Consider the following 25376-nt stretch of genomic DNA (forward strand, 5'->3'; position numbering starts at 1 on the left):
ATCTGCTCTGCACAATAATGTTATACCTGGTAAACTAGCCCTGGAGCAGGCATAAGAACATAAGAAGAGCCTGCTGGATCAGGCCAGTGGCCCATCTAGTCCAGCATCCTGTTCTCACAGTGGCCAACCAGGTGCCTGGGGGAAGCCCGCAAGCAGGACCTGAGTGCAAGAACACTCTCCCCTCCTGAGGCTTCCGGCAACTGGTTTTCAGAAGCATGCTGCCTCTGACTAGGGTGGCAGAGCACAGCCATCACAGCTAGTAGCCATTGATAGCCCTGTCCTCCATGAATTTGTCTAATCTTCTTTTAAAGCTGTCCAAGCTGGTGGCCATTACTGCATCTTGTGGGAGCAAATTCCATAGTTTAACTATGCGCTGAGTAAAGAAGTACTTCCTTTTGTCTGTCCTGAATCTTCCAACATTCAGCTTCTTTGAATGCCCACGAGTTCTAGTATTATGAGAGGGAGAAAAGCTTTTCTCTATCCACTTTCTCAATGCCATGCATAATTTTATACACTTCTATCATGTCTCCTCTGACCTGCCTTTTCTCTAAACTAAAAAGCCCCAAATGCTGCAACCTTTCCTCGTAAGGGAGTCGCTCCATCCCCTTGATCATTCTGGTTGCCCTCTTCTGAACCTTTTCCAACTCTATAATATCCTTTTTGAGATGAGGCGACCAGGCAAAAGGGCACATGTATGTGGCTGCCTCTTTCTACTGGCTTTTGATGGAACAAGGCACTGCTTATGTTGGAAACTGACCATTGCACTATATGTAGGTTTCATTCTTCTGCAGTTCCTTGCCAGTTTCTCATCACTTCATGCGGATGGTTAACTTGAAGCCATGTTCCAATTGGGAAGTACCTAATTCTCAAAGCAATTCAGCGATCTCTTAGGAGACAATTGATATGTCGTCAATTAGCAGGGATGCATGCATTTGACTAGCAATTTTATTTGTGAACTCTGGATAGCTCCTGGGTCTCATGGATTTCATTTTTTTTGGGGGGGGGGAGAGTTTCTATATGTTATAACAGAATGAAAGAAAATGGGAATAAGACACATCTGTGTTTATGCCTTTCAAACAGGGAATTCTTCCAGCTTCTTAACTTGGAGCTGCAGATTTGCTTTCTTTAAAAGCAGTCCTCATTGATTAATCTCTGATGCAAAAGCCCTGGAAAACCATCCCAAACCCAGGCAACTCAGGATAACAGATGAGAGAGCTCACCTGGGCCATGATGAAGCAAGGAGGAAATATCTGGCAGCCAAATGATCAGCACATAAAGCAAAACCAGTAAAACACAATGACTTGTATAGGGTGTCTGGGTGGCAGTGGCAAGACCTTTCAGATTGTTAGGGGAAGGGAGAGAGATATGTTTCTCATTTATTCAAATTCTGCTCTCTCAACAACATTGCAACCAAATACAAGTAGCCCCAAGTAAGGGTAGTGCATTAAACCTCTTCTCCTCCATCCATGTAAACACAACATTAATTCCAAAAAAATAAAGAACATAAAAATAAAATGTCCAGTGTCTGGTTGTGTGTGTTGCTTGTTCACACTCTTTGCCTACACTTCTCATGGATTCTGACATGTGACAGTGGCTGTGAATCAAATTAGCTTCCTTCCAAACAAAAGCTGTCAAGATCCTCATTTCTCTTCTCCCCACCCTCAAATGGGTAGTTGTTTCCTTTCATTATAATAAACTTCTTTACTGAAGTAATTTCTCAAGAGTCCATAGCACCCTGTGGCTAGTGAAGGTAAACCCCTGTTTAGTGGCAACTTTAAACCAAAGGTACGGAGTCTTTTTGCAAGCAGATGTGCAATGGAAGAGCCAATGGACTGTGATTTTCCCCAATTAAAAAAAAAAGTGTGTGTGCCAATACTAATGCTTGGACCTCTTTAAAAATAAAACAAAATGGACACCCCCATCCACCCAACCCACAAAAAGGTACTTGAGAGCTCCAGTGTGGCCACTTGTTTCCCTAAAGATCCCTGAACAAACCTCTAAAGTGGAACGGCGCTTAAGCTGACAGGTGCCTTCACAGGGCAGTAAAAGCACAACTCTTCTTGGGTGAATGGCCAGAGCTGGGATGGACATGAAGTGCAAAAGGGTGCAATTTGGATTTAAAGGAAGGTACAATGGTCAGAGCATGTGGCAGCAGAGAGGAGCTGGAGGAGAGTCCATCTTTGCAGCATTAGAGAAAAATGACCGTGTGATGCCACAGAAATGCCTACACAGTAATACTGCGTATATTCAACATATAATCAACCACAAATCCCTTGTGTTCAATATAGCTCCCCTTCATCTCACAGGTGAAATTTGGTTCCTCCTGCTCTGTAGTGTTCTTCCGTGGGTAGACAACAGCTGTTTTACGGATCCAAATTCAGTTTCTGGAGTAGAAGGGACTTTTCCTTAAATTCATGGGACAGCAACCTGAAGATCTTCCTTTACATATTTTAAAAAATGTGGAATTATTAAATAGCAACATGAAACCCTATCGTTCAAAGAAGACCTGTTTTTGCTGTGCAATTTTGAGAGCAAATACCCATTCCCCGTGGTTCTTGCCACCCTGTGTGCTGCCAATAGATGTGGGCACTGCTCTCCACCCCCACATTTAGTCACATTATGGGCAATGAAACTAAAGGCCTGAGAGTGGCAGACGGGTGGCAGCTCATGAGCAACAGTCTGGAGATACCTTGTTCCAAATATCTACTGTTAGAACTGCTTGATGTGGTTTTAAAAAACAAAAACAAAGGTGTCTCTCAGTTCCAGGCTAAAGGACTGGGCCGCACACATTCAATGGCTCCTCCTTTCTGTCTCTGTTTTCCGTAACAGTCCCGGTGGTGCTAGCTGTTGTTCTCTGCCGTGAGATATTTTAGTGCTGCAAAGCCATAGCGGCGTGACATATCTTGCTGGAACTCTTCCTTGAGGGTCTTGAGACAGATGCGGTATTGCTTGTTGGAACGGAATTTGGTGATGTCAAAGCTTGGAGCATGCGGCATGTGGATCATGTAGGCATTGGGCAGCACTGTGAATTCATACTCCTGAGAAAGATAGACACATCAAGAGTGAGCATCGTAGCTGAGGTCTCTCAAATCCTCCTCCTCCCTCCCTCTCACATACACATATATATCAGGGTCTTCGTGTTACAGCAAATACAGAGTTGAACTGCAACCTATGAAGATTAGTATTATGTCTGCTCCAAAGTTAACCATGTAGATTGACTGACTAGGATTCCCATCTTACTCAGGACTTTGTAAACTCTGGTTATGAAAAAAACTAGCTAGTATTAACTGTTGTTACTGATAAGATCAGCCTCATTGTCATTTTAAGCATGCCTATGTATTTTGATTCTGAAATCTCCATTTTGTCCAGAAGGGTGAACTAAGCAAAAGCTTAGGGAACCAGAACAAAAATAACCTTCAGCATGTTCACTAGGAGTATCTGTCACCAGTTATGCAAAGGGACATGAGAACTCTGGAAGGGAAAAATGTCTTTATCTTTCCCTACTCTCTAACTCAATCAAGTCACCTAAAGTGTGCCCATTATTTGGCCTTTTCAAAAGTCCTTATGGAGGAAGCTTCATGCATAAAGAACTGGGAAATTCACACTAGTAAATGCATTAGGAGATGCTTAGTCACCCATCAGCATCTATTAGCATCTGTCAACATTAGGAACCTCCACCCAAATTATGCACATAGAACTCCATTTGCACCCCACACTTTTGCACACACCACCCATGGCAGGAACACTTAGGTCCACCCATTCTGTCCCAGGGAAACCCCTTCCTTAGATGACCAAACCTAGAAGAACTTTCTCCTCTTAAGTCCTCAGTGTTCAAACCTGGTCAGCATGTGCTTGACATTTGATGAGCTCAGGTGGTTCCACTCCTAGTTAGTTAGCTTTGGTCCACTCCTACTCCCTTCCACTAGCATTCCTCTCTCACCTCTGTTTTTACTAGGGTTGCCAGGCTCAGGGCCTGAGACTGATCCTGTATCTTTAGGAGAAGAGAAAGTCAGCCAAGTGCAGGTGTTCTTGCAACAGTGTAATGAGAAAAACCACAAGGTGGAATTCTTCCTTCCCCCTGCACAACTTTTAAAGATACAGAAGTCCTTTTGGTTGCCAGGCCCGGCCTCCAAGAGGTCTTCTGTATCTTTAAAAGTTGTGCAGGGGGAAGGGAGAATTCCACCTTGTGGTTTTTCTCATTACAGGGTTGCAAGAACACCTGCACTTGGCTGATTTTCTCTTCTCCTAAAGATACAGGATCAGTCTCATGCCCTGAACCTGGCAACCCTAGTTTTTACTGTTTGTACTTAGGTTCAGTGAGGACTCAGCAGGATCACTACTCAGTAGTGCTGTGTTCCTCCTCCAAGCCTTCACCTACAGAGGCCAATGAAGGGATCTAAAAGGGCTCCATTTGCCCCAGGTCGCTGCTGCAGATCTGCTAAAAGGTAGAGCATCTCTATGTCCTGGTGCTAAGGATGATCCCATAATCCAATCACTCCCCCTGAAGAAGAATCCCATTTCCCCCTTTCATTTGGGATAGGTAATATCTGAGCTCTGATTTCCTTTTTTTCGATTCTGCTCGATGTTGCTTCTCTTTTGTCCCTTCCCAGAGTCAGTCATCCAACCCTTTTGCCCTTTTCCATACTTGGCATCAGGTTCCTCCTATCTCTACCATCCCGTAGCTTTACAAAAGAATTGTCTGTCCAATACTGGATGTTGTCTTTGGAATTAATTGGTATTTCTGTTTTGGTGATAAACTGCATATTCCCCCCACCTCCAAAAACCCCTTCTCACCTGATTGCTAATTCCCTTTTGGTTAAGTATAATTTGCCCCATGCCATGCTATGACTCTTAACTAACAACCCCAAAATATATTGGATACACATGTGTTCCTGTTTACACATATAGATGAGGAAGCATGGACAGTGTGTATGCCAATGAAAATGAAATGAAGGTTGACAAAGGAAAGGATATTCATGCAAGAGAGGAAGGAGGAAATATGTTTTTCCAAGGCTGGTTGCTAATTTGCAAACTATAGTTTGCAAAAAGCTAGCATTATGACTGCACCGAGTCTCTGTGTTTTGCAAGGCCAATGGAAGCATAATATGTGAGAATTCCATTTTTGGGGGGTCGTACAGAATAGCAGAATAAAACTATACATTCTGTCAATTTTTCTCTATTTTTGATATTGTATTTCTGAGCTACATCCAAAGGCATGGGCATTAAATCTGGGGATTTTGCCATCACTAAAGAATGACAGCTGAAATGCTGTTTATGTCACCTGGGGCTCCTACTTCAAAGAATTACAGCTTTGCAACCCAGGGCCACCTGAGCTGCTCTCAAAAAGCTCTTCTCTACAAAGAACTGAAGTTCCTTGTTAATTTCTCTACATTTATTGCAGGGTCTTGGTGAAAAGACAGGCATCTGAAAGCGCTTGAAATCTGCATTGACATCAAGTACACTAGCCTACTAGTGAAAGAGGGCATGAATAGGCAAATATAAACAAAACATTATAGAATACTTTGGTGGTGGTGGGAATCATCCTCACTTATCACTGAGATTCAAGAAAAGGCATAACCTATTTTTCATCACATTTGTTTTGCTTCTGTGACTGTGATCATCACAAAGCATGATGTGTGAACCCTTCCTTAACAACAACAACAAAGTGTTTCCAATCATTCTGTATACATTGCACTAGATCGGGGATAGGGAATATGTGTCTTTCCAGATGTTGTTGGACCCCAGCTCCCATCAGCCCCAGCCAGTACAGTGAATGACCAGGGATGATGGGAGTTGTAGTCCAACAATTTCTGGAGGGCCACAGGTTTCCCATCCCTGCACTAGATTATTAGTTCCAGGGTTAAAAATGCACAGTAATATCTTCGTAGAATTTGGTCTAGATACACTGCAAATGACAAAAGTGAACCCATATGCATCTGCTTAACCAATGTTCAGTTTTCTTTTAATGACAATTTTGTTGTACACATATATGCTGGTTCAGAGTCAGATCTACTTCCCAGCTCTACTAGAGAACTTTGCAGCCTTCATAAAGATTAATGCCTCCTTCTGCATGAGGGCTGTGGACTTAAACTGTCATCAGTGTCCTCCTCTGCTCCATCCTCTTTATTCAGCAGCGTTGCTGTTAAACTTCATTAACCCCATCCTCTCCAGGAGCAGTTATTTCTCTCCATTGCTTATACAGTATATCTTATGCAAAAAATAAAGCTCCACAATGATAAAAACACCTGCTTTCTTAGAAAATTCAAGCTAAACTCACTGCAAAGTTTGGAGTCTATTCAATGACAAAGAATCTGGCTATTTGTGGCAGATTAAGGAGGAGTATGGTTACTTTCACACTAAACCGGCAGGCTGCAGTTCTTGGGGGATTTAAATTCAAATTTAGGCTGGCAGATTGCAGATATTGGGGGGTTTAAATGTTTAAGTTTTTAATTTTTAATCTCTAATTTTTAGGATTTTGATTATGTCTATATGGAATGTACTTGTGTTTGGTTGTAAGTCGCCCAGTGTGGCAGATTAACCTCTGCCAGATGGGCGTCTAACAAATCTCATAAAATAAATAAATAAATAAATACTTCCATCAACAACACATCATACTGAACTAGAAACAATTACAAACACAAGCCACAAAGAGTAAGTTTCTAATTAAAGGCACAGTAGCCTTGAAAAAAAATCCAATAATGGCAGCCCAATAGGCTGTTGATGCAATTGCATTTTAATTGGTGGAAAATGCCATAAATCAGGTCTGGGGAAAAACAGGACAACAGAGAAAATCAGGAATGCAGTAGGTTGGCAATAACATTGTCTGAGTGGTCTATAAAAAGTGAGTGAAAAAGGTTGTGAATTCCAGGTTATACAGCTAGTGGGGCAAACCTGTCTTTGTTCTCATCTGCAAAGAGGAGATGGTCAGCCCCACGTGGAAGGTTTTCAATTCCTCTAGTGTCATAGACCTTCAGTTTTCTCCATTTTCTTTCTTCCTAAACCATAGTTCAGTGGTGGAGCAAAGGTTTTGCAGGCAAATTTCTCACATACACAGTCTCTGAACCATGGAGAGACACTGCCAATCATTGTAGACAGCATTGAGCTAGATGGACCACAGAATAATAGAATAGCAGAGTTGGGCCTATGAGGCCATTGAGTCCAATCACCTGCTTAATGCAGGAATCCAAGTTAAAGCAAACCTGACAGATGGCTGTCCAGCTGCCTCTTGAATGCCTCCAGTGTTGGAGAGCCCACCACTTTCCTAGTTAGTTGGTTCCACTGTTGTTCTGCTCTAACAGTTAGGAAGTTTTGTTGTTCAGCCGAAATCCGGCTTCCTGTAACTTGAGCACTTTATTCTGTGTCCTACACTCTGGGATGATTGAGAAGAGATCCTGGCCCTCCTCTGTGTGATAACCTTTCAAGTACTTGAAAAGTCCTATCATATCTCCCCTCAGTCTGCTCTACTCAAGGCTAAACAACCCCAGTTTTTCCAGTCTCTCCTCATAGGGCTTTCTTTCTAAACCTCTGATCATCCTCGTTGCCTTCCTCTAAACCTTTTTACATGTGTTTGCATCCTTCTTAAAGTGCAGTGTCCAGAACTAGGAACAGTACTCAAGATGAAGCCTAACCGGTGCCAAATAGAAGAGAACCAGTACTTTATGAAATTTGAAAACAATACTTCTGTTAATGCAGCTTAAACAGCATTTGCCTTTTTTGCAGCCTAAAATAGCATTCTTGGCTCATGATCAGCTTGTAATTCTAAGATCCTTCTCGCATGTGGTATTGCTGAGCCAAGTATTCCCCATCTTATAACTATGCATTTGGTTTCTTTTTCCTAGGTGAAGAGCTCTGCACTTATCCGTTAAATTTCATTCTGTTGTTTTCAGCCCAATGCTCCAGCCTATCAATATCACTTTTAATTTTGTTTGTCTTCCATGGTATTTGTTATGCCTCCCAATTTTGTATCATCTGCAAATCTGATATGCGTTTCCTGCACCTTCTCATCCAAGTCATTAATAAAAATGTTGAAGAGCACTAGGCCCGGACTGAACCGTGTGGTACATGATTCTGTAGCCAGCTCTGGATCCACCTGATAGTTTCATTCAGCTCACATTTAGCTAGCTTGCTGATCAGAATATCATGGGGCACTTTGTCAAAAGAGTTGTTGAAGTTGAGATACATTATGTCCACAGCATTCCCACAGTCTACCAGGAAGGTTACCCAATCAAAAAGTGAAATAACATTAATCTGGCAGGATTTGTTCTTAACTTCTACATGTTGACTTCTACTAATCATTTCATTGTTTTCAAGGTGCTTACAGATTGACCACAATCTGCTCCAGAATATTCCCAGGAATTGATGTCAGCCTGACTAGTAGTTCCCAGGTTCCTCCTTTTTCCCTTTTCTGAAGACAGGGACAATATTAGTTCTCCTCCAGTCATCCGGCACCTTACACGTCTTCCACGATTTCACAAAGATAATAGACCGTGATTCTGAGAGTTCTTCAGCCAGTTCCTTCATTACTCTACATTCATCGGGCCCTGGAGATTTGAACTCATTCAAAGTAATTAGGTATTCCTTGGCCATTTGTCTATCAGTGTCAAGCTGTACTTCAACTTGTACTTCACGTTTGCCAGGGGGGTTCATAGACCCTCTTTTGGGTGAATTCTGAGGAACTGAGCATTCTGCCTTTTCTTTGTCTTCTGTTATCATTTTGCCATCCTCAGTGAGTAACTGTACCACCATTTCTTTTCTCTGTCTTTTACTATGGATGTACCTGAAGAAAGCTTTTTTGTTGCTTTTAGCATCCTTTAATAACCTCAGGTCATTCTCAGCTTTAGCTTTCCTGACATCATCCCTGCAATTCTGTGCTACCTGTCTGTACTCTTCCTTTGTGCATGGCCTTCCTTCCACTTCCAATATGGATCCTTTTTTGTTTTCAGGTCACCTCTAAGCTTTTTGCGAAGCCACATTGGCTTCTTCTGCTATCTTCCACCGTTTTTCCTTGTTGGAATTGTCTGCAATTGTGCCTTTAGAATTTCCTAAGTCAGGAAATTGGCCTGACGCAGCATAAGGTATCTTTCTATGTTCCTATTACTTCTCCCATAGATGAACATGGAATGTGTGGTGGGAGCTCCATAAGGCTGTCATGTGACTCCAGAAACAAGCTTTCAGATGTACTGTGATTAGATAGATGATGGTCATTTAGCCAACGAAGGTACAAGTTATCATCCAAAACAAAGACTCCTTGAACAAGGTTGTCACATGTCAACATTAGTGGGGTGAATTTTGACAAGAAGGATGCTTAGGTAAAGGAAGATCTCCTGTATTAAATAACAGGTCAGTTAACAAAGTGCAGGGCTTTATGGATTAACAGATTGTGGAACATGACATATTTACAGGCAAGATCAAAATGGACCTTCTCTGATAACAATCAATCATCCAGGCTGGCAGAGGTATGAAACCACTGAGGAACAGCAAGTGGGAAGGGAAGTAAAATGAATTATAAAACCAGACCTGTGGTTTATAGGGGTCAACCTGATTTCAGGACCTGATAACCAAGGGCATCATCAGCAAAAGAAAGTATTTGTCACCTTGTAGTATTTGGTGGAGAAGCAGGTTGCCTTTCTTGAATCACCTTGTTTTTTCAACTTAAGAAATTCCAGTGTGGGATTTCCCACTCTCCTTCTTCACCTGACTCAGGAGCTTAAGCAATAAAAAGAGAGGCCAATAACATGGTCTAAGCTTAGTTGGAGTCAGAAGCCACTGACAGCTGAGGACATTTGACAGCTTTCCTTAGGGGCTAGAGGAATCCCCAGAAAAAATAAATTTGCTACAGACCATGCATGATGTGCCCTCACAGATAAAATGCATGAGCCAAATTTTTAAAAGGCACAACAATGCAGAAATACAGTAACTGGGCATTTAGGATGCATTTTAACCAGAGCTTGGAAAAGTTACTTTTTTGAACTACAACTCCCATCAGCCCAATCCAGTGGCCATGCTGGCTGGGGCTGATGGGAGTTGTAGTTCAAAAAAGTAACTTTTCCAAGCTCTGATTTTAACCCATGATGTGTACCAATAAACCACTGGTCTATCTAGCCCACAAAGGTTGACCCTTGAGTGGAGGTGGCTCTTCAAAGTCTCAAGCAGAGATATTTTACACCCTTGCCAACTGATATCTTTTTCACTGGAGATGCCACGGTTTGCACTTGGAATGTTTTGGATGCAAAGCAATTATAACACTGAGCTATGTCCCCTCTCGGATCATTCCTGAGTAGTTCCATTAATTGCAGTGATTATGGTCACATCCACACCATACATTTAAAGCACATGGCTCCCTCCAAAGAATTATAGGAACTGTAGTTTACCCTTTAGAGAGCCTCAATTCCCAGCACCCATACCAAACTACAGTTACCAGGATCATTCGGGAGGCTTAAAATGTGCGTTAAACATGCTTTAAATGTATGGTGTGGATGTGACCTATGTTGACTGAACTTTTTTATGTCTGCACAGGTACGAGGACTGTAGTCAAAGCCTAGAGCTCTCTGTTACAACAGCAGCCAACCTAGTTGCACCCAATCGTGACTACTGAATCTACCTTCCCGTCTTTAATTTGAGGTTTTCAAGTAAGTGTAATGGGGGAGAAGACCTTAAAGAATGCTATGAAATGTCTGTTTTATTTGGATCTGAAAATTGTTCAGAGAACATTTACAATGATCTCTGAGAAAGAATTTTATCTTGAAACCTGGTGGGGTTAATTCCTCTTTTTTGACATTAAATGTGTTTTCTTAAAACTACCTTCCCCGGCTTGGAGCTGGACTGAAACTCCCATCAGACCCAGCACAACTCCCATCAGACCCAGCAAGTATGGCCAATTGTCAGGGACAATGGAAGTTGTAGTCCAAAACATCTGGAGTGCACCAGTTTGGGAAAGGCTGTTTATTAATTTCAAAGCCTATTTATTGGTCAATGTAATATGATGGTGAAGACAGCCTTTTGTGTTTCAAACTGGAGGTTTGAACAAGGAAGCTGCTTGCAGAGTAAATCTCCTAATTTAAAACAGTAGGTGCAAATTTAAAAGAGATGTCTGGTTTGGACTTGGAAGGTGGTGCAGTTGGCTGAAGAGTGTTCCTCCCCCCCCACCTCCCCAGATATTTAAACCTTGAGCCTGGCAAGGGCATGAGCCTTTGGTGTGAGCCGAAGGACTCTTGTCCTGTGGCTATCAGCCAAAGGGGAGCAGCCTGAGCATGAGATACTGGCCAATGGGCGTAAACGGAACAGGCCAACTTGCTGATGGAGAAAGAGGGCATGTCCACTGGTTGGCTGCAACAAGTTTCAGATACCTGAGCTACATCTAAGCGTGTGTAGGATGTGACAGGCAAAGAAGACATCCTGGCAGACCCCAGTGGAAAAGGCTGAAGACATCCTGCTTCAGGTTTGAGGAAATCTGCTTGCTGTCTCCAGCATTTGGCGTTTTTGAGGAACTGGCTGCTGGTTATATTTTTGTTGATGTTTGACTGTACTGGAAATGTTTATCATGCTTGACTTGGGTTCATATGTTCTGATAGTTTATTTTATAATGAATTTTAAATGTTATAATGTTTGTCTCAAAATGAATTCTTTGTTTGGATTATATTGTGTTTGCATTGGTGTTGGACTGTTATTGTAATACTGTATTGATACACATTTTTTCTGTTATGTTGTGTGCTGCTTTGGGCACATATGTGTGGAAAAGCAGCATACAAGCTAAATTAATAATAATATAATAACAACAACATGATCCATGGTTCCTTCTTTGGGCAAAGTGCTTGCTAGGGCAGAGGGGTGAGGTTGGAGAGGAGCAATTGCACTATGCATTGATTGGCATGAGAAACTAATTTTTGTGAAGGATGGAGGAGGAATTTTACTCCCTCCCAGGGGTATAGTCATCTGAGGACGTGGGGCGTTGTAGACTCATTCCTTTTTTGGGAGCAGGGTCCCAGCTAGGTTCCTATGTATGAGCCAATCAGCATGAAAAGGGAGTGTGATAGCCACTGAGAAGAGTCCTTGTCCTTCATGCTGATTGGAGCCTGTCAGAGTGAAAGGGGGGCAAATCATCCACTGGGAAGATTCTTCTCAGTAGCTAACACACAGCCTCTCCTTTCATGATACTTGGCTCCTAAGGAAGTCTGTTGTAACGGAGTGTAGACTCATGAGATGACAGAAAGAGGAGGGAAAGTGGAAAAGGGTGTGTGGCTGTGAGGGGATGTGGTGTGACTATCATGAAGGGACCTGCACTTCAGAATTTGTCACCACAGTATTGTCCCCTCCCGAGAACCGCAACGTTTACACCCGAAATAAAACCCCATGAAAATTTAGCACAGCACTATTTTTAATCCCAATGAGCTATGCTTACATGTTCAGCAGGTGGACATGATGTAGTTGTTGCTGTACTGTATGACTTCAGGCTATATTCATGTGAAATCTGAATGCCTCCCCCTCCAGAAGAGCTCCTCACACATACCAACACTGGCATATCAAGGAGAAGAGATTTAGCCTAGCAGTCAGTAAACAACTGAGAGTTCAGACCCTATCTGATGAGCAATCTTAAAGGAACTAAGGTGGTGTATCTTCACACAACATCTATGAGCACCGTTGCACTAGCATCCAGCAGGAACAAGTGATAAGGAGAGATTGCAGTGTGTCTCCTGTAGACAGCAATGATTAGTTACTTTCTAGCTGTGACAGCTTATGTAAAGCAGACTTCCTTTTATTTATTTTTAAAATTTTATTTATACCGCCTTTCTATATCACTGCACTCAAGGCGGTTTACAACCATAGAAATGTCAAAAACATACAGAAATATATTTCTAAGCAAGAGTGCAAATTCTAAGCAAGAGTGTTCCTTCAGTAGCAGGGATGGGGAACCTGTGGTCCTCCAGATGATGATGGTGGTGATGAATTATTATTATATTTATCTGCCACTTGCATAAGAACATAAGAAGAGCCTGCTGGACGAACAGCCAATGGCCCATCTTATCCAGCATCCTGTTCTCACAGTGGCCAATCAGTTGCCCATAGGAATCCTGCAAGCAGAACCTGTGTGCAAAGAGCTTACTACAAAAAGTTTTGTCTCAAAGTGACTTACAAATTTTTAAAGCATCTAATATAATATTTAGAATACATCAGAGATAAAGCAATCAAATAAACACAACACAACACAACAAGACACACATATGTTATTAACTAAAAGTATCCAACAATAACATAAAAAAGACATATCCTACCCTACCCAACTAAAAGATTACCACCAATTAGGAGCAGAATGCCTGGGTGAATAAAAACATCATCTGGTGCCTAAAGATTGATAGTGATGGTGCCAGGAGGACCTCTCTGAGAAGAGCTTTCCCAGTTGGAGAGCCACCGCTGCAAAGGCCTGATCTTGTGTTGCCACCTTCTGTACTTCCCTCACTCAGGGCACATAAAGAAGGTTCTAACTGATGAATGTATGGTCCAGGTAGATTTATATGGGGACACGTAGTTTCCCATCACCCATGATCAACGTCCATCACCCATGATGTTGGCAGGAACTGATGAAAGTCAGAATTCAACATCCGGAAGGTACAGGGTTCAGTGAAGGATGGAATAATTTGAAGAGGAGCAGACCTGTTTTAAACTCTCTGCACATACATGTGCAAACTCTCTGCATGTACATGCACGTATGTCATATTTGAAATGGGAATTTGGCTTAACAAAGATTCCCTGAATACCAAGGAATAGACACATTATCATACCTAAAACCTTTTCTTCTCACCTGTGCATCCAATTCCATGATGTGGGAGACTTTGTTCCAGCCAAATCCAACAAACCTTCGGTCATACTCTGGGCAGTCCTGCCTTACCACGACATATGGCTCAAAATCTGCTTCCCATTCAACTCGATATGGCGTGGTGGCTGTTCGCCACTTGGCAAAGTTTGTTGGTGCGTGCCCTTTTGTCCAGACATGATACCTTGAGCAGGCATAAAATCATGGGTTGGTCAAATAATTGAAATGAGACAAACCTTGGAAGCTAATTAACTTTGATTGCTCAAGGAATAGTTGAAAACATGGACATTAGGATTATGGCATAGGGCATATATAATAGACAAATCAATGTTTTTAACTACAGGCTGGTATTCCTAATGATCAAAAGGCCACATTATGACTAACTAGGGGAGCAACAGTTTTACAGCATTCCTGGACTATGACATTTCACTTCCATGTTTTACAGAAATGCCAGTACTGGAATGTAGCTATTAGATGTTGACTTGTAGATAAAACAATAGAAAATGAGCTAAGACACCATTCCCAGTGATGATAATGGTTTATTATTTTTAATTCTGCAGCTTGTTTTCAAGGCATGCAGAATTGTGAAGTGGTGCCTCTTTGTTATTATGAAAGAAATTCAGATCAATAAATACATTAAATAAAAGCCTAGATAAATACTTTCAGTGCCATCACAGCTATCATTTTATGCCATGTGCCATCTACACAATTCCATCTAAGACAATCAATTCAATTTACAGAAAAGCATCCTTTTATATTTTGTTAATCTTATTCATGTCACAGCAAGGCCTATTCAAGCACAGCTTGGGCTCACACCATTAAGACAACGATCAATAATTTTCTCTTGCATTCCTGAAATCACTGACATGGGCTCTTGCCACACAACTATTGATTAAACCAAGAAACAATTATATCACAGGCAGCATGTATTACAGTGTGCTCAAATGTTTATCACAACAACCAGCGCAGTCACATCAACTTCATGTTTCACTTGGACTCAGAAGATCTTGGGTAAAATTTCAGTTCACCCATGAACTCCCTGGAAATGTTGGAATTGAAATGGGAATTTGGTTTAACCTTGGAATCCCTGGAAAATTTTGTATGTTCCACAGAACCAGAGAGTGAGTAAGCACAAATGAATTGCACTTCTTCCCTGCACATTTGGATCTTGAGTGAAATATGTGATCTGTCCCTGCACGAGGAGAACGAGCATTGCTTAGTTTTACACTAGTACCTGAAAGCACTGGAATAAGTGGCTTTCTATGAAATATACGAAGTGGCCCACTGATTGGCCATGATCTCCGAGTCTTGGTTCCTCAACTATAAAATGGGAATGACACTGATCTTCTTTACAAGGCTATTGTGATAATGAATTGACTGCCCAGTGCTTCACTGATACTGCAAACTAACTTCTTCTTTTTTTAAAGTTACTATCCCATGCTTTTGGGGTTGAAAATTATGGCTCAACAGGTTTGATGGGGAAGGATCGTGGCTCAGCAGCAGAGCATCTGCTTGGCATGGAGAAGATCCAAAGTTCAATCCTCAGCATCTCCAGGCAGGGCTGGGACAGACTCCTGTCTGAAACCTTGAACAGCTGCTGCCAGTCAGGGTAGATAATACTGAGCTGGATAGACCAATGGTCTGACTCAGTATAAGGCAGCTTCCTATGTTCCTCTTTTTTTTTTTGCATGTTCTGTGTTTATTCTGTTCTTGGGATCACAGTCTAAACTTTAATTAATCAAGATCTTATCGAAGGCCTGTTGTAGCACTAGATTTTTGCTATAGCCATGTTTTGCTAGGAAATGAAGAAAAAGCAACAATTGATTACAACAAAGCAAACTCCCTGTTGTATAGATCCTGGGCCATCTAGATATTTTCCAGAAAATCTCCGGACTCTGTACAATAGGGATCATAGTACTTGCCTCTTCATGGAGATGGTGGCTCCTTTTCTGGGTGTGAAAACAGATGAGTGTAGGTGACAGGGAAAATTTCCCTCTTTTTGTTTTCAGGAACTAAAATGCTCATCTGGTGTGATCACACAAAAGCTTTGGGCATGGAAAGTTCATTATTCAATTCATGAGTATCAGACCAAAAGCCTCTGCTTGGCGTACAAGTACTGTTTGGCAAGGGATTCTATGGTATGAGAAGAAAACACTAATAACTCCCCACGTTCCTTAACCCCAGACAGCATAGTGGCCTAACTCCTTCAGCAGCACAGATAGCACAAATGCTCTTGTGATCTGCAAAGAGGGAGAAGGCACCACCCCATCATGAAGGAACAGTTTGCAAGTTGATATGTAGTATATAGGGCTGAGAGCAGAGCTTGGAAAAGTTACTTTTTTGAACTACAACTCCCATCAGTCCCAGCCAGCATGGCTACTGGATTGGGCTGATAGGAGTTGTAGTTCAAAAAAGTAACTTTTCCAAGCTTTGGCTGAGAGCAGCAAAACCTCACGTGGCTGGACTTTCATTGTGTTGAAGAGCCTAGCAGACCAAAACATGGCAGCCTAACCAGAGAGCTAGTCAGAAAACCTTTAATAGGCATCCCTTGGTACAAAATCCAGAATGGAATCAACAACAACAACAACAACAACAAAACTTTATTGCATATGGCCATAGGCCTTTGCAAAATACGACATAACACAAATACACATCGAAAGGCTAAAAAGTTTGTACAAATTTAAAACGATTACAAGATGTTATAAGTCTTACTGTGGTTCGCCCGTAATTTCCTAGCAGCAAAGGCAAAGTTGGCTGCTGCAACTGTTGTTTGTTTACTGCTATCGGCCAATAGTTCAACGACCATATCTCGGGGGCTTTTCCCTGTGCGCATAAGCAAGCGGATATGGTAAGCTAGGAATTTCCTTCTTGGGTCCTCATATAGGGGGCAGGATAGCAAGTAGTGGGTGATGTCCTCTAACTGGTTGCATCCAAAGATGCATCTCCGCTCCTTAACTGGGCTGCCCAGGTATCTCCTGTCCAGATAGTCTGAGGGCATCAGTTGGAACCTGAGTTCCGTGAACGCCCTGCGCAGATGGGCTTGCGTCAGGACTTCAAAATAACAGGGTCTAGCGTGATTGGGTTTGACTAGGGGGAACCAGGGGGAGAAAGGGGCTACTGCAATTACTGCCCGATCCTGGCTCGCGTCGTGGTCGAAGACCCAGTTTCTGAGCGCGTGCGGGCTGAAGCTCAGATATTTCCCCATAGAGAGATTATAGGTCTCTAGTTTTGCTTGGATCATGTGTGCCCATCCTCTGGTCTTATGTTGCTCCGTCCAACAAAGTTTGGGTATGGAGCATTCATCCAGCCTAAGTAGTTTCCGCCAGAATCTGAAATGTGCTTGGTCTATTCTTGCTGCGAGAGAGGGTAAGCCAAGCTCCGCTCTGAGATGGGCTGCCAGGACCCCCTGAGGCAAACCCAAGATCTGCCGTAAGAACTTGTTTTGGAGGACTTCCACTGCCTGCTTTACCGACTCCCCCCACAGTTCGGCCCCATAAAGGATTTGGGGTAGGATTTTTGCCACGTAGACTTTAAGCACGGGGTTAATTAGTTGCCCACCTCGGGTATAAAAGAAACTTCTAATTTGGCCGATTGATCTGGAGCAAGAGAGTTTAGTTGCCACCAGGTGATGTTTCCATGAAAGTTTCTCGCTGAAATGCACACCCAGGTATTTGAATGAGTGCGCCTGCTCTAATTTGTGCCCATTCAGAGACCAGGTCGACTTGGGGCTCTTCTTACCAAAGATCATAATCTTAGACTTGGAATGGTTAATGGTCAGGTGCTGCTCTTTACAGAAATTCCCCAGCCTGGTGAGCATCCTTTTTAGACCGATTTTATTCAGAGAGAGTAAAACCAGATCATCGGCATAAAGCAGGGATGAGATCTTACGATTCCCAGCCGATGGTGGGAAAAAGGAAGGGGAAGCCAACTCTGGAATAATGTCATTGATATAAAAATTGAATAAAAAGGGGGCCAAAATGCAGCCTTGCTTTGCTCCTCTCGTGATCTGGATTGGTCGAGACAGAGTGCCCTGTGGGCCTAACCGTACCTGCAAGGTGTTGACCTGGTGGAGAGACTGGATGAGCCAGACCAGCCTTTTGTCAATATTAGTCTGGCTCAGTTTGCACCACAGTAAGTCCCTATCTATTAGGTCGAAGGCCGCAGTGAAGTCTATGAAGGCCACAAAAAGGGTCTTGTTAGGGCCCATGACAGACTTTTGCAGTAAGTGGTGTAGGACATACACATGATCAACGGTGCTCCTACCCTTCCTAATGGAATCATACATTAATCTCCACTATGAAATTCTTAGAATATCTAGGCAACCACAAATTTTGCTGGGAAGAGGGGTGGGCACAGGGAGAAAGAATTTACAATGAAGTACTTTATATTTCTCTGCTGCCTAAAGGCAAGAAAGGTCATGATTTAGGGAAAGAGGTGACAAAAGCAATTTCACCAAGGGAAAGATTGCAATCTAGCACTTGGTGAGAGGGTCTGGAATGCTGCAGGCATGATCAGCACTCATTGTCACAGGAGCCCTTCCTCATCAACTTGGCCTCAATGGTTACTAATGAATTATTAAGCCGCCCTGAAAATAGAGGTGGAAATTGTCCGCTGCTTTATTTTAGGCAGGGGGTGTGGGCTGCAGAGAGTTTGGAGAAATTAAGTGGGCCAATAAATGTGCGTGAGAACTATCTGTGCAAAGATGATCATCACCCCAAAGCCCAGCCTACCTTTGTACTTTGTTGTTAATTAGAAAAAAGAGGCAAGCCCCTAGTGGGAAAATAAATGCTATGCAAGTGGAAAATTTAATTGATGATGGATTATAAAAGAGAGGTCAACACTTAAAGGTTTTATTTTCCAGTAGATTTTTTTTATCTAGGAAAGAGGTAGTTATTTTCCTAATTAAAAAAAGAACTTTTTAATGATTGTATAGTTTAGCATATTTTTAGCATATGCTCTTTTTGTTTGTGTAGACACATAATCTTCCTCTTCATATTCAGTTTGGTCTTATTACTACTTGAAGGTAAAGCCCTGTGGGTGGGGAGGAATCCACCAAATGCTAAAACTGACAAGCCCCCATTCATTTCAGCAAGGCTTGAAAGGGGCCTGCCTTTGCAAGATGATATGTAGCATATAGGGCTGAGAGCAGCAAAACTTCACATGATTGGAAGACTTCCTCCTACTCATAAGGGGCCAATAATGTTCTAGATCTTGTATGTAGGACTGGAGAGGAGCCACAAAGACGAGAACGCAAATTATTGTCCCTTTGCCAAGAGGAAGAATATAAAGAATTTACATTTTAGACAATTTAAAGCCCCAAGCAGGTGTTGAAGTTGAACACGAAACTGGAGAGTCCTCAACACCAAGTCCAAGACTATCTCTGGCAGCTCAGGAAGGGAGGCTGTTGGACAGAGGGGTGGATGGTACACCACTAGCACCCTCAATCTGTCTTGAGTTACCAACACAAGGTACAAACACTCCAGATTGGTACCCATTGGGAGCAGAGGCATGGAGAGGGAGATGAAACTCCTACAGATGACAGCCTAAGCTGATCAGTGCAGCCTATGCTGATGCTGCAATAAATTCCCAGGCAGGCATAGCTGGGACAATTCCTCCCAGCTCCCCCACTCAGGTCTCCATGTTACAAACCAGGTCGGCCCCCTCATTCATGACTAAATCATGGAAGACTAAAATCTTGTTTTTGAGCTAACTGGCTACGAACTGGTCTGACAAATGCTAAAGCTCCATATTCTGTACAATATACACAGCTCCAAATGGCTTGGAGTATTCACACTTGTGTTCATCTCCTTCTGAAATCACTAAGCCAGAGAGCCGGAGAGAGAGCCCTATCTCCATGGTATTACCCATGGGCCAAGTTTGAATGAGAATAATACAAAGGCATTCACAGGGGTAATTCTGTAGCTGTTCAGACTTCCTTCTTGAGGAGGACCTCCTAGATCTTGTTACCTCACAGAGATAGGGCTAATTTAATGTTGGTTGAGCTTAAGGAAGAATCTTAAGGGGTTAAGGGGTGAGGAACCTGCAGCCCTCTAGCTGGTTGGCCACTGTGAGAACACTGTTGGCCACTGTGAGAACAGGATGCTGGGCTAGATGGGCCACTGGCCTGATCCAGCAGGCTCTTCTTATGTTCTTATATTATTGGATTCCAGCTCCAATGAGTCCTGGCCACCTCAGCCCAGAGTCACAAATGATGGGAATTGTGGTCCAATAACATATAGAGGGTCACAGGTTGGTCTCAACCCTGCAATAAGGGTGAGCGTGAGAATGAGTTTTCACAAACCTTTATATGTTTTTAATAAAGGTTTAGTATGTTTCAGTTCTGTGAGTGTACATGTGCTTTTCTGTACATCCAAACTCTTAGAACAGAATGGGGTAATTTTTTAAAAAATATATTATTTTTAAACAGACGCATGCAGTACCTGAATGTGAAGAGGGTCCCCATGTCCAACATAGACAACAGCTCTGCTTTTGACTTGGGAAAAGAGAGGCGATACCGGAGAGTCTCAAAAGCAGGTACAATGAGAGCCTTTTTTGTATTGGCTAAGTCCAGTTGGACAACAGATTTCCTGGCAGAGAAAAATGAAAATCAGAATTTTTAATTAGCCTTTCAAAGGCCTGCCTTAACAAACATAGTTGAGATGTTTTAGCTCCCATTGATATGCTACATTTAATCATTCACTATCTAAGTTCCAAGTTCTTATTTGCACTCAGTGCTTCTTTGCATGCAGTGATAAGTGTGGAAAAAGGAAGCACAAATGACATGCACTTCCGGTGCTCTGTGCTTTTCTGTTATGGCCAAAGTGGGATTTTCCCATCCCTCTACCCCAGTGAAGAGATGCCGAGTTTCTGCTTTATTACATATTAGTAAAAACACTGCTCGAAGAGGGAATTGTTAGAAAGAATAGGCAATTAATCTTGCAATTGGAATTTTTAAAAACACAGAACTTGTCAGCTGCTGAGGTTCAGGGAACTTACATCATCAATAAACAGGCATCACTCTCCAACATTTCCACCGTCAGTCAATTCCTGTTATTTCTGCAAGAGTTTGAGTAGTTTTCTCTCCCAGAGAGGAAAAAAAATACTGATCAAACTATATTTTGTATTGCGGGGGTGCTGCCCCCCAGTTCCTCAACCCCTCCATTCACCCAATGGTAACCCCTTAGACCTTCCCCTTTCCACCTCAGGCAACTGCTAATCCCACTCTTCACCTTCCCAACCCTATTTCTGAAGCTGCTTATTATTCCTGTTCTTCAGCCCATCCTGTACGCCAGTTTTCAGCTTCACCCCCATTCCCATGCCCCCTCCTTTTGTCTCCCCCAGCCCTTCAATGAACCAAGTGTAACCCCAGCTCCCCTCCTTCCACCACCCCCTCTCTGACAGTATGCAGATACCTCTCCCCCTTCCTGCACATACATATACAAATGCAGACAATTCAACAACACATGCTGACCACCGAGTCCCCTTCAAGAATATCTCTTTAACCCTACTCTGCCCCCTCCACTTCCAGAACCCCTATTTCAGCTATCCCACGGATATTTCTCTTCTCACCCTGTTTCCAAATCCACCTAGGAACCTCTTCCCTCCCTCTGTCCCATACCCTCCCTTATTTCTCCAAATGCCCCCTTTATCTCCAGGCACTTCCACCTGTCCCCTCTCCAGTCTCTCTGCTCTGTCACTAGATGCACAAAACTGTCTCTCCCCTCACTTTCTCTCACAAACACATCCCTCCTTCCCTCCCATTTCCCCCCTCATTCATCCAAATGCCTCCTTTACTGCAGGCAGTCCCATCTGTCATCTCTCCAACCCTTCTCTTTGCCTCCCCCACCCCAAGGCCAGAGGATTAAACTATCACTCACACATACATACTTCCTTCCCCCACCCAGGACTTCCCTTCACCAACACCCTTCCCCATAAAACGCAGCCCCTTTCCATCTGTGCTGTGGCCAACCAAGACCAAGAGTTGTCCCAGATAAGGTGGCAGCACGAGGAGCAGTGCAGGAGGGAGGAGGGCAGCCAGAAGTGGTGGTGGTTGGTCTTGGGATCTGCTGCTGCCACTGCTGCTGATCACAGTGAGTTGGCCTGGTAAGTCAGTGGTGGAAGCAGCAGTGTGAGGAAGAGAGAGGTGGCCAGAAGTGATGCCAGCCAGACGAGCAAGTGGAGCAGGGCAGCTGCTGGGGGGCTTGCCTGTGGCTTGCCTGAGCCATTCACTCATCTCCTGTTGTCATGCTCAGGTTCACAGCGCCATCTGTCTGTGGCCACATGAACTACAGCATGACAACAATCTTGCAGCTTTATTTTATGAAGGGTTGGATGAGAGTTTTGCCTGAAATAGATTTGGGAACAAATATTTTGATAATCCACACATTTGTTCTCTTTGATCTTGCTTGTTTTTGAATTTCCACGCCTTTTTTCTGATATTGGATTGTGCAGGAAAACGTACCAGTTCGGATTTTTAGCCTCATTAAAGCTGTGTACGGTCTCCATCAGTGACCCCTCCTGTTACTTAGCAACCATATGGCCCACCTCCACAGCCCCCTACCAATCATCATTGCCTAGAGTTTGCTGATCCACAGGCGGTGCCAGTAAGGAAACTGATGTGCCTGTTGCTGAGCATGTGAGTGAGGCCCAGTCAAAAGCAGGCAGAACAAGCAATGACTCTAGGTTGTGAGAAAAATGGGGAAAAAACATAGAGTGACACTCATCCTGAACTGCTAGTAGTGCTGATGAGCTTAGAGAAAACATCACAGTCATTTCGGGTGTGCCCAACCTGTCTTCAACAATAGTGAAAGCCCAGCTGGTGCAGCTTTGACTTTCCTCCCCCCTAAAAAAAGTTTTTGGCCCCTTCTTCTTGCCTTTGCTTCTTTTTCTGCGGGTTGCATTTAGCATACAAATCCCCCTTTCAAAACGTGTGGATCCTTACCTCTCTCATCAAGCCACCTCTCTCCCCCTGCTGTGTGCTTGCAGCACAGCACCTCTACTTGGTTGTCTGCTGGCAGTGGCGGATACTTCCTGAGCTCTGAAAGGAGATTGAGTGTCCTGGCTTTTTGCAGAAAGTTTCAACACTGAACAAGGAAGAGCCAGCCAGGGACTTGACTCTGCGTCACACACCCTGGCTGTGTGCTGCTGCAGCAGCAGGACCAACAGCTGCAGAACAGAGTGAGTGTGCTTGGCTCAGCCTGGCTGACTCACTCAGGCTTCCAGTTTAGTACCTGCCTAGTGCTTATGTGCTTTCAAAATATCGCAGCAACTGGCTGTGTCTGTCCAAAGAAGGAGGGGAGGGAAACTACCCAAACCCAAGTGCAGAAGGGCAGGTCAGCTGAGTCTTACAGCAGTCTCAGTGCTGATCCCTAAACTTGCTTAGTAGTTCCACTCCAAGCAGGACTGACAGGCAATTAAGGTGTTAATACTACAGATAATCTCTGCAGAATTAACCCTTTAAACATTCATTTCACCTCCATCCGCATTTGCGACCTCTCTCTCTCTCTGACATACACATGCATGCACTTAATTTGAACTAGGAAAAGCAGAAGTTAGCGGAAAAAATAGAAAGATGGAATGGAGCTGGACTTCAATTTGACAGAAAGTGAGTGGATCGGAACCAGCAAGCAGACTCCAACTCTAATTACATGTATAGACACTGATAAAATTTTGAACTCATTGAGCTGTTACTTTATGCCTGAGGTCATACACTATGAGATGGTTCTCCACTGTACACAGACTTTGAGCCTCAAACTCCATAGTGCAGACATCTTTAAGCCAGGGTTGGGAAATCCGTGGCCTGGATGTTGTTGGACTCCAACTCCGATCTCCCTCAGCCAGCATTGCCAATGGTCACGAATGGTGTGAGCTGTAGTCCAGTAACAACTGAAAGGCCACGGATTCCCCATCCCTGCTTTAAGCCTTTGACCCAGTTTCTCTACAGGATTTACTCCTGATTCTTCAAAGAGAACAGGCTTATTAGAGGCTATTAGCTGCAATAGATGGAAATGAAACCCGCACACAGGGAGGCAGATTCTGAGGGCAAACAACAGGGGTTGGCTATTACTACCATGTCTGCCTTTGAAATTTGCAGGGTCTTCCCCAGTTACTGGAGACAGTGGGCGTTTTGCCCTATGCAGCATGATAGCTTTTGTGATTCTGATTACCTGTACTCTAGTCATTTAATTGGCATCTGCTGATTCTCATCCAAGAATGTAAAACTTGTATGTTGTGCTTCAGGTGAGTAACTGGCCAACATAATATATCTGTCGCAGGATGATACTACTCCCTGAACATGTCCACACAAAATAAAAGACTGCAAATATACAAACATCTTGAATCTTAAGGGCCCGGGCTGCAATTTAGTGGCAGAGCATGCAAAAAGTCCCAGGTTCAATCTCTGGCATCTTCAGGTAGGGCTGAGAAAGACCCCTGCCTGAAATCCTGGAGAGCCACTGCCAGCCAGTACTCAGTATAAAGCAGCTTCCTTTTGGTCCCACCTCAGGGAGAAGAGGTAGGTTTAATTTTCTAGTTGACATGCTAGTTTGGATTTTTGGGAGTTGAATTCAACATAGCACTAACTGAACATTCTTTCAGGGAAAGGATTTTTCTTTGGGCAATGGAATGTTCTCTCTCTGTCGCCTCTCCCTGCACTGCCTGCCACACCCCCCCAGGGAGGAGAAATCCCCTTGCACTAGTTGAAGTCGTTCTGGTACCACAAGTATTTAGTTGAAAACCACCCTTTGTGCATGTGTACTTTCTTTCTTTTTTACAAGGGGACATATGGATAAATGGAGCTACCTCATACTGAGTTAGTCATTGGTCCATTAGGGAAGTAGTGATGTCTCTGACCAGCAGTGGCATTCCAGGGTTTCCAGTAGAAGTCATTCTTATCACCTGCTACCTGACCATTTAACTGGAGATGCCAGGTATTAAATATGGGATCTTATGTATACAAAGCATGTGCTCCACCACTGAGTTATACCTTTTCTTTTTGAATGGCTATTCAAATGTTCAATCTCCTGCAGATTGATATGTTTATTTTATTATGCTTACATTCTACCATTCATCCAAGGAGCTCAAGATGGCAAACATAGTCCTTTCTCTCTCATGTTATCCCCACAGCAACCCTGTGAGGTATGTTAACTTGAGAGAAAGGGAGCGTGACTAGCCCAAGGTCACCTGTTGAGCTTCATGGCTGAGTGGAGATCTGAACCCAGATTTCCCCAGTCCTAGTCCATCACTTCAACCAGCACATCATATATATTATACTAATGGCACATATACCGCTTCCACACCTGCATAACAGAACATCTGCATGGTTCTAACTGCTGTTGTCAGAAGAAATATCTCTGCATCAGTTTTTAAGAGTATTTCCGTAATCAAATCTAGTTCCTACTCACATCACATTCAACTCCCCTTAACAGGATTAAGTGTAATGATGTTTATGATACTGCTGTGAGCCTCCAAGGAAAATATTAACAAACTCAAGATCTCCAAGTTCAAGATCATGATTATCACAAATGAAAGACAGCCATGCCCTAGGATTTGCTTTCACATAAGCTGCAGG

The 25376-nt window shown here is 43.2% G+C and overlaps 1 protein-coding gene across 6 annotated transcripts in view; it reads right to left on the minus strand.

The window, feature by feature from the left end:
* Nucleotides 1-25376, minus strand: part of LARGE1 (LARGE xylosyl- and glucuronyltransferase 1) — a 583138-nt gene that overhangs the window by 31749 nt on the left and 526013 nt on the right. For 3 of the 6 annotated variants that reach the window (XM_061638974.1, XM_061638975.1, XM_061638976.1), the window contains 3 exons: nt 20248-20394; nt 13796-13991; nt 1343-3038 (listed from right to left, as the gene is read on the minus strand). In XM_061638974.1, the coding sequence (XP_061494958.1) occupies nt 2841-3038; nt 13796-13991; nt 20248-20394 (541 nt within the window). In that variant the 3' untranslated portion in view covers nt 1343-2840. Of the gene's footprint in view, nt 1-1342; nt 3039-13775; nt 13992-20247; nt 20395-25376 lie in introns of those variants that run through there. The other 3 variants (XM_061638977.1, XM_061638980.1, XM_061638979.1) reach the window with 3 other exon arrangements.

The sequence above is a fragment of the Rhineura floridana genome, chromosome 8, assembly GCF_030035675.1.
Source record: "Rhineura floridana isolate rRhiFlo1 chromosome 8, rRhiFlo1.hap2, whole genome shotgun sequence".
Classification (NCBI taxonomy): Eukaryota; Metazoa; Chordata; class Lepidosauria; order Squamata; family Rhineuridae; genus Rhineura; species Rhineura floridana.